The 16,380-nt window shown below is 37.2% G+C and overlaps 3 protein-coding genes across 3 annotated transcripts; 1 reads left to right on the top strand and 2 right to left on the bottom strand.

Moving 5' to 3' along the window:
* The first annotated feature begins 1,085 nt into the window (after positions 1–1,085).
* On the top strand, positions 1,086–5,933 carry LOC137713304 (vacuolar lysine transporter YPQ1-like). The gene is made up of 13 exons (XM_068452589.2): positions 1,086–1,336; positions 1,821–1,863; positions 2,293–2,319; positions 2,435–2,521; positions 2,829–2,968; positions 3,370–3,541; positions 3,630–3,737; positions 4,080–4,199; positions 4,298–4,318; positions 4,456–4,514; positions 4,690–4,780; positions 4,975–5,078; positions 5,643–5,933. The coding sequence occupies exons 1-12, from the start codon at positions 1,125–1,127 to the stop codon at positions 5,047–5,049; spliced, it is 1,155 nt and encodes a 384-aa protein (XP_068308690.2). The 5' UTR covers positions 1,086–1,124; the 3' UTR covers positions 5,050–5,078; positions 5,643–5,933.
* Positions 5,934–7,010: 1,077 nt separating this feature from the next.
* Positions 7,011–11,093, bottom strand: LOC137713118 (uncharacterized). The gene is made up of 2 exons (XM_068452376.2): positions 10,828–11,093; positions 7,011–9,723 (listed from the first exon to the last, which is right to left on the bottom strand). Exons 1-2 carry the CDS (start codon positions 10,832–10,834, stop codon positions 7,634–7,636), a joined length of 2,097 nt encoding a protein of 698 aa, XP_068308477.2. The 5' UTR covers positions 10,835–11,093; the 3' UTR covers positions 7,011–7,633.
* An 818-nt stretch (positions 11,094–11,911) lies between these two features.
* LOC137713373 (uncharacterized) lies at positions 11,912–14,534 on the bottom strand. Its single transcript, XM_068452662.2, has 6 exons — positions 14,104–14,534; positions 13,529–13,610; positions 13,059–13,125; positions 12,756–12,920; positions 12,489–12,549; positions 11,912–12,289 (listed from the first exon to the last, which is right to left on the bottom strand). The coding sequence occupies exons 1-6, from the start codon at positions 14,342–14,344 to the stop codon at positions 12,120–12,122; spliced, it is 786 nt and encodes a 261-aa protein (XP_068308763.2). The 5' UTR covers positions 14,345–14,534; the 3' UTR covers positions 11,912–12,119.
* Positions 14,535–16,380: the final 1,846 nt, after the last annotated feature.

Genomic DNA, 16,380 nt, shown 5'->3' with positions numbered 1-16,380 from the left:
GCTCGAATCAAACTGAACTGCACCACTTAACGGTTGATTGGTTGGGTCATATTTTGAGGTTAAAACTGATTTCAAATTGAACCTTGTCTATCCTTATCTAACGACTAAAGGTGAGATATCTACGTGTTGTTGAAATGATTGAAAGTGCTTCTTCCAAGAAGCACTAATTGAAATGTTTTTTTTTTCTTTAGATTTACTTACACTTTCACTAAGAATTAGTTCCAATAATATTTTTACCAAAAACGTTTTTAGTCATTTTAAAATTACTTCCAAACGAGAATGTAGTGTAACACAGCTGGTGTTTGTATTGCCTGTGAAGACAATTTTGGAGTGGTGGCAAATAAAAGCCAAAAAGGAAAATAAATAATAATTTTTAATAATTACAAGGACGATCTAACCAATTTTTGCAAATTTGCAATTTAAGAGTGAAAAGAATATCCTCCCTTTATTTTCGAGCGATTCAACGTTTCGCAAAACCGGCAAAAATTGCCAGTAACTTTCAGTTCCAATCATTCTTTAAATAAAAAAATATTCTTTTTTTTTTTGTTCAATAAATAAAAAGATATTCAAAGATATGTTTTTCTTAAGCAAACAAAGATTGGCATAAACTTTATGAATAACAACCCTTTTTTGTGTGTGATTATCTTTTTTTGTAAAAGAGTTTATAAATTTCCGAGTGTAGAGTTTATGAGATTTTAAAGTATTTCATAAAACTCTATATTCAATAAAATATGATTTTAGAGTATTTTATAAGGTGAAGGATTTTAATGAATTTGGAGTGGTTTTATAGTGTTTTTTTTTTTTTTTTTTTTAAAGGTTTTATAGTGTTTTTTAGACTTTAAAAAATGAGGTCTCTCCTAAAATTTGAAATATTTCACTAAAAATTTACACCTCATGAAATCTATAAAACTCCATTAAACACCATAAATTTATAAATCTTTTAAAACCTTAGAATTTCCTTCTAATAAATCTCTCTCCCCCTAATATAAAAAAGCTCTCTCTCCCACTCAAAACATATAGAAAAACTCGAACACAGCAGGGAAGTGAGAGAGAAGCAAAGAGGGGAGAGAGAAGGAACGGGAATAGGATTTCTTGGGAGTTCAACGATCCCATTGGGACTGGGAATGGGAAGAGTAGTGGGCGAGCATTGCTGGGAATGGGGGAGGAAGTACTTGGGGTACAAACTCTGCAGCGTGAAGGACTTCATGTCGTTGGCGCTGGGTGTAATCAGCGTCCTCACTTGGGGCGTCGCTGGGATTCCCCAAATCATCACTAACTACAAAGCCAAATCCACTCACGGCCTCTCTCTTGCTTTCTTGATGACTTGGATTCTCGGGTAATATTCTAATGGGTTTAGGGTGTAGGGTTTAAAAGGTGGAGTACAGTGTACTAACCAACTAGCTTAACGCATGTCTATTTAGTAGTTACGTCAATGTCATTCCAAATACTTTCGAACACAAAACCTCGGTGCATGCATAAATATTATTTACCACTTGAGTTACAAGTGTTTTTATCAAACTATATTATCCAAATGCAACCTTGAAGTTCTTGTAGTTTATCTTTTGGCCAAATGACAAACTGGGATTGTGTTTTTCTACGATTTTCGCTTTCGTACGTCCTTGCACTTTTGATATTGATGTAAGATTAATTGCTTTGTAATACTCCAAGAGTATCTCACTCTCACCAATCCATTTGTTCTTGATGATTTTGTATACTTTTTGAATTTTTGAATGTGTTTGGATCATTCGTTACATTATCAAACCGGAATTTCAATTTCTTATTTGGACCAGTAACTAATTTTATATCAAATTCTTTTGCAGAGACCTGTTTAACCTTTTTGGCTGCCTGTTGGAACCAGCTACTGTGAGTGTTTAATGTTTCATTGTTTTCATAGCTTTCGAAACTTTGTTTAAGGTTTTTAGCTTTTAATTAACGTTGGTATGGAAATGTATTATTCTTGATGATTTTGTGTCAACTTTACAACGAAAGCACATATGCAGTAGACATGTCTCCAGTGCTCATTAGGACTTATGCCGTAGACATGTCTCCTTTAGTCACTATTAGTTTCGTTAATTGCTGATGGGAAGACCAATACTTGTGACATGGCTTCAAAGAAGACCACATTTTGTTTTCCTTTCCGTTGGTGTGGTAGCGTCGTGGTTTTTCTTTATGGTCACGTTTAACTCAGGGACAAGTTTGTGTTGGTCTATCTCGGCGTTGTGTAATGCGCGCTCATTTGGGCAGTTTATATTCGTTTGGTGACTAACTGCCTTTGTATACTTTCTTATGCAGCTTCCAACACAATACTATACAGCAATGGTAGGAATATCGACTCAAGCTGCACTTTGATAACTAACCAACATAGGTTTTTTATTAAAATTTACTTAATGTCATTAACAAATAAGTTGATGTGCACTGTTTTCTTGGTATGCAGTTTTATACAGCAACCACATCAGTTCTTTCTGCACAGACCATATACTATCGTTACATATATCCTCGTCTTAAGTACAATTTGAAAAAGGTTAGCATCTGGCGTCCTCGTCTCCTCTTATATATCTTTAGACACTCCTGCATGTTTTCTTTTATGTTCATTTCAAGTTTATAACTTTGGGTTTAGAGAGGTGTTCAAGTTCATCTCAGAGAGACTTGAATATCCTAATCCCTGAAGTATACAACAGTAGTATATAACTGGTGCACGTAATTTACTTATGACCGGTATATTTGCTTATTAAACTACTTTCTGCTTGTTAATTTCTTTTTTCCCTTTACCTACGATCGTTATATCAGAAAGCAAGCGAATACCTCTAATGCACTAATCTGTAATTTAGGGTTCCAAGTCTAATCCCGCTGAGGTTCCAGGAAAAGCTAGTGGCAGGACTATTGTGGTTGACACCCCCTCTGCAGGAAATGTTTCAAGTTCACCCATTCTTTGTCCCAATATTTCTCCCGGACGAGAATCATACTACATGTAACTGATTTTTCCCATCAGAGTCATATATTATTCTCTTATAGTCTTGCTTTTAATAATTTAACTGATGGAGAATTCGATTTGGCTCACTAAAGCAAAATGTGCATTTTCTCAAGTGCGTGTACAGATGCTCGAGACTTGTTGATACTCAAGCCTCTCTGATTTTCATGATGGAGCTTTTGGTCAATTGCTCACCCTTGCTACATATACAAGCTTAAAAACTTGAAACAAAATGTTGCTAGCTGAAATAGTTGGCAACATTTTTAAAGAACGTCTGAAACAATAATCAGATGCATTCTGACATGAAAATTTAAATTTGCAGTGTAGTGATCTATCAACTTTTCATTGTTGACAATCATGATCATGTAATTGGAAATCTTTTTTTATTATGAATTCATCAGATCAGCAAGATCTTTATCAAGGAGTCACGCCTCTACAGAAGAATTTCATGCGGCACAAAGAACAACTCGTACATTGAATCATAATCGAAATCCCAATGAAGAGCCCTTGCTTGGTGCACTTGCATCTACACAATCTGCACCATCTAATAATGTCAAGACTACGCTATGTGTGGTGAGCTCTATACTGCTGATCGTAAAATTTATATTCTATCGTTCTAATATTGATCTTACGATGTAAACTTTTGTCTCTTTGACTTTAGGTCTCGCTGATGACCTTATTTGGCACTTTTAATCACCAATCAGGTGATTTAAGTGTTGAGAATCCAAATCGAGGAGTAGTGATGCAAGTAGGAAGATGGCTGTTGCAGGTAGTTGACATTCCAAAGTATTAATTTACTTCAATTTTATTACTCTTAAGATTCTATAGAGAAAACAGGTCAAGCAGCATTGTTCTTGTTGCACAGAGCACTAGTGTTTATCGTTAAGCAGTTTTCGCTCTCAGTTGCCTCTTTATCTTTTCTCATCATCATCGTCATCATTATTTTTCTCAACTTTCGAGTTTGGACAAAAGGTTTAAGCTTGGGTCAATGTCTTGCTCATTATACATATTTTTTCAGTTTTATGATAGTTTTTATGTAGAAACCTTTCCAACGTGGAAGACTGAAAAATTAAGCTCTATTCTTTTCTGGTGAACTGCTATTTGAATTCAGGTGAGTAGTGGGCTGCTGCGAGAAACGGGTACTAAAGATAGCTGTGGGATAGGAAGTTTCCTTGGCTGGGGAATGACAGCTATTTACATTGGCGGACGGCTTCCTCAAATTTACTTAAATGTGAGTAGTATCCTTAACAGTAGTTAATTTCTTCCGCGTCTTCTGTCTCAGTTGTCTGAGCAATGTTAACTTCTGATTCTTGATCATTTTTTTTGCAGATCCGGAAGGGCAATGTTGACGTAAGCATTTTCACCTTCTTTTTTCGGAGTCAGTAGTGGGTGGAAAAATAATTAATCTGTGTTTATGTTAGGCATAAGCTCGAGTATAGGGGTTATGAGTACCGTTGAGGGATATAATTTTCCTTTATAATTTGCAGGGACTTAATCCTTTCATGTTCATCATTGCTATTGTTGGCAATACCACTTACATCGCAAGGTGAATATTGCTTAAACGTTCATAGTTCTTTTTCTACTGTTTATCCTTTTGGTTTACAGCCATTTACTTTAGCGTAAGCTCGAAAGTTACTGATGTATTTTCTTACCAATGTGGGAATATTTCAAGTGTTAGTTTTAGTCTGTTTCACGAACGATTGTGGTTCCTTGTTGTGCAGCATTTTGGTGAACAGCATGGAGTGGTCGAATATCAGACCGAACCTCGCGTGGCTGGTGGATGCTGGAGGATGCATGCTTCTGGATATTTTTGTATCCTTATTTTATCGTCGCTGTTTCATATGTTTCTTCGAACATGTATAGCATACTTTGTTAAATAGTACTAGTGCATTCACATACTGCAAAGATTTGGTCTTATAGTTTCCTTCGAACGTTGAACTTTTTTCTTGCAGAACAAGTGCAGTATCTTGAACAATATGATATTCTTGTACCTTAATATCATTTAGATACTACTTCAGTTCTTCCGATACTGGAGATGCCATGACGTAGAGGGTACGGATAGACACTCCAATGCAGCCTAGTGAATGAAGGAATACCATAAAAATTCAAGGTATCATCTACTCTCTCTCTCTCTCTCTCTCTCTGGGGTGGCTTGTTGGATTTAAGATGTTTCTTGTTGGATTTAAGATGTTCTGTTGTGGCATATCGTGTTATCAGTTTCGACGTTGCATCATTTCGCTTAAACTTTGTTGGGTTCGTCTAGAGAATGCTAGAAACCGTAAACGAAGATTTTATTTTCTTCTCGAAACGTTGGTCATTAGCGGTCGAATTAGATATTCTACAAATCATTATGTTGTGTTACATAGTTCTTGTAGGAGCAGACAGAGATTTGAACCTGACGTTCATGAGAGGATCTAGGTTTGCAGTACGCTTAGACAGCGAAACCTCTGCAGTTCACGGAAACAAACCCGTCTGTCCTAAATTCTTATGTTGCTTGCCATACAAGTTAGAAACTTTGAATCATCCACATGCATGGTGGAAAGGATCTTGGATAGAAACGACAGCCGGCACTCCGTTTTTCACGTTGAATTCCCTATGATATGAATAGTATTCATCTCGTTGCTGTTCATATGCTAATGCTATAATCTAATTTACTTCACTTTCTCTGAATCAGGATTCAGAAATTTCCAGGGAGCCATGTATGTAAATGAATCTTCGTCGCTGCCTTTTCGGGATTTCATCCGAACTAATGTAATCCAGTCATATGAAGTATTCAGCAGCCAACATGCCATTTTTGTGCTTCGATTTTGCAACCTTACGTTAGGCATACGATATCGGTCTCTGCAATTTTGGGTTGTTAAGATACAGTATTATTTTTGTTGCTACTTATCTTCAGACTTTCCAGTTTTACCAAGGTGTGAATTGACAACAAAGAACATAACTTCTTTTTTTCTTTAAAATAAAACTAATTCTTAATTGAATTGTTCCATGAAACTGCCATTTAGTTTCAATTTACCTCCTGAAACTACCGTTTTCAACTTTTTTGGTCTCACTTCACCTCATCCGTTTAAGAAAGCTTAAATTCAAGGGTATTTTGGACAATTTTACTTTTTACACACCTCTTTGTCTTGCCTCTGTCCTGCCTTTTAGTTCAATCAACTAATCTTATTGGCGAAACAAATTAGAGTTCACAAAAGAAGAGAAAGAAATTTAATGAGTTGAAAATGGTAGCTTCAAGTGGCAAAGTGAGACAAAATCAATATTAGAGAATAAATTGAAACTAAATGGTAGTGTAAGGGGCAATTCAATTAATAAGCCAAGAAAGAAAAGAAAAAACTACAAATTTTGGTACTTTTTATTTTTATTTTTAATGAACAAGCGATATTATCTACACTAAAAAAAAGGGAGGAGCTTAGCCTCACAATAGGCTAACAATAATTTGGTTCAAATTCATCTTTGGTGAGAATCGTTCTCACCTAAGATCTCTCACTTACAAGTGAAGAGGAATACCACTAGAACGTAATACTAAGTGACAAACAAATTTTCATACTTAGTAAAGCATGAATTGCCAACTCTTATAAATTGCGGGAAGTGCGATTCCAACTTAAGCGCCGAGAAGGAAGGCACACTGTCCTAGCTAACTTGATCCACACACACCAGAATTTAACGCTTGATGTAAAGTTCAGCAACATGTTGTCGAATACCCTTCGTTACTTCCGGCATGTTTTAAACCACCCAAGTTGAGAGGAAACACTGTCAGGCAACCATAATTTGCAAGGCGCCTAAACCCGCGCAGTTATTTGAGACATCCACCATTTGGCTGACTCCTTTGAGATCTCTGTCAAGCATATTTTGGGAGAATCCCCACCCAGCCATTTTTAATCAACCGGAACGAGTCAATTTGGAACTTCTTCCAACATTGAGAACAGAAGTACCACTCAATCAATAATTTTGGTCGTTTTGGTAGCGGTTTAGTTGATGTGAGAAGAAGAAAGACCAAAGCCACTAGTGGAAATTAGAGGAAGACCAAGATGCCAGATAATTGCATTAAAATGACTTTTCAATACACACTTAAAAAGGCTCATACATTTACACAAAAGGGTGATTCCCTGGACACAATGGAATACTTCAGTCCACTCGCGCCGTAGCATTTGAAAATATTCCGGCCAACTTTGAATCTATCTTTACAAAGGAATGGTAATAAATAGATACAGCAAATATTCTTTTAACCAAAACTCTTCCCGAGTCCAGAAATCAATGATTTTTTTCGATCCCCTACTGTTACTAGGGAGCTGTATGCAAACATATCCATATAATTTTAAATCCTCAGGTCCGCCACGAACACACTCTAACCCTAAAAGCTCAGAAATTTCGCGAAAATGATGCTCACCTGAGCAGATTCTGTGAAGCAGTCCCAAAATAGTTTCCAGAGCAAGGAACAGCACAAACATCACATTCTGTTCCAACATATGTCTCCGTCCTTTTACACAAATATTCTGTTCCAACTTCCAAGCAAAAGACTTCAGATGACCATCACATTGGACAACCGACATCAGGTATCAAAAACTTATTACAAAATTTCATGTTATTGCAGCCAGGAACCGTTTATGATCCAGATGATCCACAAGGGATCAATTCTAATACAGTGGCCCTTGAAAAAAGGTCTTACCCCGATGTATCAATTTCCTTCCCAGAATCATCCTCATTAATGTTTCTCCTCAACCTTCTTAGCCATATATCATAGTCCATGGGATATGGTGTCCCACATAGACTATCAACATAATCGGCAAATGCTTTCAACACGGTTGAGGCCTCACCTAACTTCTGTTGAATTAATCTCCTGGACCAAGAAGTCTCTCTCCACTGCAGTGCCCCCTCAACGGAATCCAGATCAGGTAGAACCCCACCACACGAAATATAAAGCATGTAAACAAGGCTCTCTGCATCTGAAGCTGAGCATAGCTTTCCCTCCTGGAGAGCATAAGTAGAAGAGAAATGAAGGTTCATTGCAGGGCGGTCCCTATCTTCAAGAATAGCACGTCCCCAACCAATAAGAACAAAATAAGGTTGCTTCTCGGCAGACCTGACACAAATCACATTCTCAGGCCTGATGTCTCCATGGCGAATTCCTGCAGAAGCAGCAGTTGAAAGTGCAGATAAGCAATCATGGCAACACCTGATCGCGTCCTCCATACCAAATCTGGCCTCACTTGTCATATGAGCCACTGTTTCACCAACTGGGCTGGTCACAAGAATTGGGGTGCCACACCAGGGGTGATCACAGTTTCCACCCGAGCTGGGTTTCTGACAATGACCAGGGTGAATAATCCTGCCAGAAGCACTTAACTGAGGTAGATACTTGCTAGATAGACCTCTCTGTTTCATAATAGTCAATATTTTCGTTTGCCTCTGAACTTGATACCACAGATTCATATCCTCCCACGCGGGCTCCAGCTGGGAAGGATGAGAACCAACATATAGAAACAAACTTTTCTGAGGTTCTTCAACCGGAGAAGCAATGTAATATGGATGTTCACTGTTATTCAAGACTTGATTGATCTGGTAACCTTTTTGCCAGTTAGAATCCTCCAACCATAATACAGATCCTGCTTCTAGCTTCATTAACTGTTCGGTCTCAATTTTAGCAGAATCATCCTCAACTTCAACGATTTCTGGGGATACACTGCGCTGCTGGAACCGATACAGACCATTTCCATTCGCCCGGGAATTCCCCAACTGCCTCTCAGTCCTTCTTGCTTGGAGGCGAGGACCATGGTCAGCAGCTAAGTCCTCTATTGAGTGCTTGGGAAATCCAACAAATTGCACGATACAATGGAAGGTAGCAAAGAGTACCTGTAAAGCACCAATGTCTCCCCAGTTGGCATTTCCAAGTTTGTTCCAGATCCTATCAATGGACGAGACTGCAATCCTAGAATGGTTTGTAATCCATTCAGCAGCACATTCATAAACATTATTGACATCAAACACCATCTTATTTACATCTCCTTCAACCTTTACTACCCCACCATACTGAGAATCAACAAGAACAATAAACACAGAGTTTGAACTCTGAGAGTAGTTCATTCTGCTCAAGCTTCTTGATAATAATACACGTAGAGCATAGAAAAGGGCCTCACCTAAAACAGATAGAGAAAGCTGCCTGTCACTATCCATGGAAAAGTTTCTGATATCAGGCCTTAAAAGAGACAGTTCAAGAATATGATCCCACTTCCCACGGGGATGTCTAGGGTTTGTAAGCAATAAACCAGTAGCACAAAGACCTCCAAGTTTACCATCCGCAATTGCCTTCTCAGCCTGGTAGAATTTCAAGTTTTCATTGTATAGACAAGCAACAGAGAAAGGCATAGGCTCATCTTGACTCCAGAATGCTTCCCACAATCCCTTCGCACCGGCATGTAAAAAATCTTCAATGGCAAGATAAGCAGTTTCTTCAACAGCATCCGATGTTGAAGCATAAACGGAATTGGGCATCCTAATCACCTGCTGAAATGAAATCCCTTCCAATGCATAGTCAAACTTTTGAAGTTCTATCAACTCAAAAGGCACATCAAAGGCCGGTTTCATTGGTTCCGATTTGTTGGATATAGATTCAAACCAGTCTTCTAATTGTGCAGTAAGCATGCCACTGTCTACAAATCTATGAAGAAACTCCTTGCAGTTATGAGACCTACAGCCAGATGATGCACTAGACCTCTTTGTCCCAGACCCAACTGATTCCTGGTCTGGCGACATAGCTGCCAAAGAAAGTATAATAATGTAGATCAGCTAAATGGGGTTCGAAACAAGAAAATGCACATGAATCTACGTGTGTGTTTGTGTACTATTTCTTAACAAGTGCGTCCACACAGTTGATATATACCAATGACAGAAACAATTGTTACTGATTGACTTCAAAAATTATAGAAATGCTGTGCAGTTACCAAAATTTGACCATCAGTCCATCTGTACCTTTTTCTATTCACTTTTATAAGAACCACAAGTTTTATTATGAAGAGCGGAGAACAATAGAAATAAAATTGATCATAAATCCAAAAAATCAAAGACTCATAAGACTTTTCGTACCCTACTAAAACCCGCGTTAGCACTTAATATTTGTTTCTTTTTTTTCGCTCTTGGTCATCCTTATATGACATACATAATGCATTATCTCATGGTTGTGATTCCTTGGGCCCTACTCCTACTCTCACACCACTCTCCTAAATTTTTATCCTCGCTGACTTTCTCGAGTATGCTGTATTTCAATTTCCAACTAGTTTTACATTTAATCTTCATCCACTATTCTATCCCCAAGTTCTACCAAAAGAAATACCTTTCCTCACTTACCATGTCCTCCTCCTCCTCCTCCAACAACAGACTTACATGGTTCCAAATCTCCCGGATAAATAATTGTCTCTCCATCATACATCATAGCTATTGTCTCTTCTGCAACAAGGTGCCATGTACATTGGATCCACGTATCATTTGGATCATTTTTTTTTATTTGCAACAATGACATTGTGAACCCATCACCCATTGCCCTTGGACATTCAATTCATCTCATAAATTTTACAGTCACACAATTGGGGTCATTGTGCAATGAAACCCATAATTCATCCACCAAACACTCAGCTGGCCACATTAATGTTACTTCCTTTTGAGGAAGAAGCTCTTGAATTCACTTTAAATATACAAAATCGAGCGCTTGAATTTAGCTCAAAATTCAAAATTGAGCACAAAAAACACTGAAACAATAAGAAATTGCCTAACACAGAAACCCTAGAGATGACAAAGACTAAAGGAAACAGCCAAATTTTCCGAGTAGAGAGAGAGAAAGAGAGCGGAGGAGATGAAAGGCTGACCTTCCATTGCGGTTAGGGCTAACAGTCCAATCCAACGCAATTCAGTCCAACGCAGTCCAGTGCAACGCAGCAGCTCATTGACCAACCATGTCTGCGACTCCTCCTCCTGCGCCGATCAAACGCTCGCTGCTGGTAATTTTCTCTTTTTCTTTTCTTTATTTTTTGGTTTTGTTTTTTTTTTAATCGGGTATCCGAATATCAAGGCATTTTATTTTTAGGATCGTTTTTTTTTTTTTTTTTTTTTTTTTTTGGAAGTGTCTTCTTTTGCCTTCTTTTGCCGGCCGACCCTCGGATTATTCGACCGCCCCCGCCCGCACCATGTACACGTATTTTTCTTTTATCTTTTGTTTTTACTGCCAATTTTTTCACATTTGCTTTTTATTGGGTTGGAGATTTTTTTAATTTTTTTAATTTTATATTTGTCAATCTTTTTTCTTCAAATAAAACTAAAATAATAAGTACGAACGCAGCCAGTTAGGGCCTAGAGTTTAAAAGTATAAGTGGCAGCGAAGAAATATCTCACACGAAAAGTTCGTGCTTATAAGTATTTGAACTATATTATTTATTGTAAATGATATTATGATGGAATCTTAACTCTTTCAACAGCCATACATATTTCACGTCATCTAGTTTGTGAGAGGTGTTCTAACATATAAAGTTTACTAAATTTTTCATATGCTCATAAGAAGTTATAATAAAATCTTAACCATCTTCGCCATCAAATAACCTACTTTTGAAATTCTAGAATTGACTCGGCTTGCCCAATTGCCTACGCTAGCAGGGATAGAAAAGCACTCCCACAACTACTAAAAAGGTTTCTCTTGCCAGTTCTTCAATATATTCTTTTGACACATCTATAGAGAATCTAACTTCGTAAGTGATGCGTCGTTTCCATTCATAAACCTAGAACCTAGGTCCATCATCTGCTTGTGCCACGCCCATTCTGCTTGGCAGTGGGCTACATTCTTCTCATCAGGTTGCCTTCCGTTGTAATTTCTCAATTTATTTCTTCTGAAATTTAGAAGAGGTACATCCCTTCGTGTCGTAGTTGTTAAAATAAATTGGCGATTTTGTACGACATACATTGATGAATTAAAAATAACTTGAACAAAATTATCGAAGAAAGATTCCGTCACGATCCAACAGAATGTATTGCAACAAGAGTAACAGCTAGACAAACACACAGAAAGAACCAGAAGACAACATGTTCAGCTCAGGTGCTGCAAACAAAAAGCATACGTTGAAATTTAAAGTTGATAACAGTTCATGTTAAAACATGAAAGCCGAGTCTCTCAACGCTTGTACCGCTTTCCGAGTCTACGAAGAACATTCGAGTAGAATTTCCAATCCGGATGAGTAGGTGAAATTGCAGGCATTCCAAAAGGGTTTCCCTTCACATAAATTTGCACATCTTTTGCATCTGCAAGGCCATCCAAATACTTCCCAAGTTCTCCCTTTGGATCTATTTCCAACAGTTCAAGAAAAAAGAAAAATCGGCTTTTGGGTTAGGCAAGTGGTAGAATTTCAAATGTTAATTCTCAAGGGAGACAATATCCGAACATGCAAGTTCATTGTGTGCTAAAAATATACAGTGTAGGAGGTGAAAATGAGCATGCGGTAATCACTTCCAAAATAATAAATGTATCAAATTCTCGCCATACCTAATTCTTTGTCGTTGTCATTCTCAGCATCATATGACTCCAAGAAGATACCTGTGTTAGGCTGTGATATGAAATAAAGAAAACAACTTTAGAATGATCAAGGATAGCCATTGTCGCACTCTCGTTTTCCCCTTCTGCACTCCTTCCATTTCAGTCATTTTATTCTCCTTCAAAATTCAATCCGAACCCTTGGAAAAAATGGAGTGCCAAGGGAGAAAACGGGAATCTGAAAAAAAAAGGAGGAAGGCAGAGTTGTGATGACCATACAGGATTCAATAGAGCCTTGTAAGGTTTGTCATCAATGGAAAGTGTATCAGATTCTGAATATTTCCCACTAAAATAGCTCCACACTTTGTCCAGTTCTTTGAAAAATAGAGGCTTGTTTTTATTCTCCAGCGACTTCAACCCAGAGTCGGTACATTCATGTTGATCCTATTGAAGAAATACATATCAGTAAATCTTGTCCCCAAACATTCACCAAATACATATATATACATATATATATATATATATATATCTTAATAATATACGTATATGAATGTATAGCTTTATGTATCTTACAGTTCTTACCCAAACAAATGCCAGTCGTCTTCTCAGCTTTCCCATTATGCAATCCAACACACCATCCACATTTTTTCTGTTAATCAGTCATTCATAGCACAATAATCAGAGTGACTAGCAAGTATATAACAAATGAAAATCATGAAGAAACAGAAGTATAACTCAACATGATAATCGGTAGACAAGAACATTAATAGCATGTTTACTTACCAAAAACGAGAACAAGACTAAATGATATCGTTCTAATTCCTAACTTCTTCATGTTTAGAGTCCAAAACGAAAAGAAAAAAAAAATATATGTGGTTTTCATCTTAAAATCAGGAATTAGATACTCTTGGAACCAAAAATTGGATCAACTAGATGAAAGTTGATTCAATTCGTCAGTCTAAGTAACCATGCTATAAGTTCCCAAATTCATAATTGATAGTAAACATGCCATAAAAGTTAATTAGAAAATAAAACATTGTATGTGCACTTACTCTTGGGCAGAACTCCATATTCCAACTTCAAATCTTTCAAAACAAAATTGCATGAATTCCTCACAAAATGGTCTCCTAAAAACTGCAACGTCAAAGAAGAGGGTGGTCAAACCTAAAGCGAATGTACATTGTAACTTGCGAATGTAACATGTAGTATCAATTCTAAGTATTTTTTTTATTTATTGTTTTTTAATCCAAGCCATATTACTATTATAATTCACACTAGGAGAAGGACAATTTGAACTCGGTAGACATCATGCTACAAGCTCTAGTAGAATTGAGAAACTCATCATTATCCATGAGTCGTTGGTAAACTTTTTTGAAAGTGTAATACTATGTAGACAAACTTTTAAACTATATTTGCAAATCATGTGATGTGTCAGCCATAAACAATATGCATGTTAGTAGATCTTCAAATTTCCCTACATGAAGTTCCACTCTCCTCTGTCTCACAACACTTATGCAATAATCCTAATAATCCGACCGTCATCAACCACGTTAGGTTTACAAAATATAATTTAAAGTACCTTTAAATGCTTTGAACAACACTCTAATTCAAAGATTGGTGTACGTACCTAGATAGCTTCCATATGTGCCATCGGGAGTACGATTGCTCGGAATTTTTGTCCCGTAGTGGAGGGAAACTCTGTGGACTATCAAGCCATTGAGGCTAAAGATTACAAGCTTCTTCCTTGATCCTATGTTTAGCTTCTCCAGAGAAAGGCCGCAATCGCTTCCGGTGTCTTTGTTGACATCATCGTCGCCGTCTTCGCTGTCATATTGATGCTTGTTTTTACAGATCTTTTCATCAGCCATTGTTCAAAGCAATGATGTAACAAGTAGCAATTTTGCCGATTAACATATGGTGTCGTCGGTTTATAGAGGAAGAAGAGACTGCTGGCTTTTCATCTTCTGTATATGTTTATCGAATAAATGGTGGCAAAAACCAAAGAGTAAAGTGAAAAATGGTCTTGCAAATGGCTTTGGATACCCTAGTCGAGTAAAAAGACGAGAATGACTTGAAAAATGCCACTCATTTTTTGGGACGTGCCATATTAGACTAAAAAGTTAATAAGTGATTACTATTTATTTATAAAAAAGAGACTCTCTAAGTGTTACTCATTTAGAATTCGTTTGGATATACTTTTAAAATAGTTAAAAGTGTTTTTAGAGAAAGTGTTTTTTGGTTCAGAAGCACTTACAATGCTTCTTGTAAAAAACACCAGTTATGTGTTCTTTTATAGTATTTACTTGCATTTTTATTAAGAATTGATTCTAAAAATATTTTCACTAAAAATACATTCAGTCATTTTAAAAGCACATCCTAAAAAGCACAACAAGTAGTGACTGATCTTCAGATTTCCCTGATCATGTCAGTCCAACATTCAACAGTCTGGACCAGTTGTCCCTGCGTCACTACTCACACAATCGTCATATGGAGTCGTTTGTTTTTTTCTTTCTCATCATATGACACGTATTGAAACAATGTCAACCAACAACTACACTAGGATATTCACTTCTTTTAACCGACCCAAGATTAATGAGGCCCAAATTGCAGTTTTCTTTCTAGCCCATTATAACAACAAACAATTCTACCAATTGGGCTTGTAAAGACAGAATTCATGCACCATGGTCCAAAATTCTTCTTCAAATTTTGTGCAGAAGCTTCGCAAAGTTACCACAAAAAGGATAATAATTCCTACAACAAAACGTGGGAGTCTCCCATACCTCCACAGGGCAGAAGTTTGTGGTAACACCCCACCTTTCCGGCACCTTCTAGTGAAGACAGAGACCTGGGTTTTTGTTCACTTAACATCAAAACTTGGAGTGCAAAACAAAATGAAGTCGACGACAAGAAATACAAGGTGACGATCAGGACGGTGACCCACGACGAGGAGGGCCGTAAGAGGGTGGAGAAGATGGAGCTCCCCACCCACAATATCGACAGCTTCAAGTACGTCGAGAAGAAGCTCATAGACAAAGGCGTGCAGCGACTCGAACGCCACCCGAGAGACAGGACCGGGATCAGGAGGCCGCCACCTGAGTCGGGCCACGGCGGCAAGTAATGAGTCAATATTATATTATATATTTCACTTTATTCTTAGTATAATTTGATAATTATTATAGTAGAATTTTGATATTTTACTTTATATTTTCAACATAGGACCTTAGACTTCATTTGGAGCAAAACGTGACCAAACGGATAAATTTTGGAGTGATTCAAATTGGAGGACGTTCGTGTGTTCCTTAGCTTGTTCGTGTCAAAATCTCAGCAATTTCTACCAAGTGGTTATTTTTCAGAGATTAAATAAATGAGCAGTATGCGTTGCTGGAAAGTGACGTTTCTGGGTTTAAACTGCGTTTTTTGAGCCCAAGATGACCTCGGATGGGTTTGTGGCTTTCTGGAGAAGTGTTCAGATTAGTCAAAGCTTTAAATCCAACTATTTTGAGCCAGTTTTGAAGCTAATATGGATCCAAAATGTGATTGTACATATTTCTGAATGAATTTACCAAGTCAATTTAGAATTATGTTTCCTATTTTATTTTAATTTATTTAGTTCTCTAGTCTTATTCTAAGACCATTTTATTAGGAGGGTTTTAATGAGGGTAGGATATATAAGCCTTTTGGCAGACCTAGGGTTTCTAGAGAGGAGAGAACGCATGCAATTTTTAGAGAGAACATTTGGGGCAAAGACTATGATTTTTATTTTATTTTTCTATTTCAATAAAGACTATGATTTTTAGTATGAATATGCGTAACTAATTTTCTTTTGTTAGGGTGAGGCCATGATCCTGAGCAAAAATATGTAGTTTCTTTTTAATTTGCTTATGAATTTATGCATGCAAGTTTT

This window comes from Pyrus communis, chromosome 14 (genome assembly GCF_041283825.1).
Source record: "Pyrus communis isolate YQ-2024b chromosome 14, ASM4128382v1, whole genome shotgun sequence".
Classification (NCBI taxonomy): Eukaryota; Viridiplantae; Streptophyta; class Magnoliopsida; order Rosales; family Rosaceae; genus Pyrus; species Pyrus communis.
Note: the sequence above shows the minus strand (reverse complement) of the source record. Positions and strands in the feature narration are given on the sequence as shown.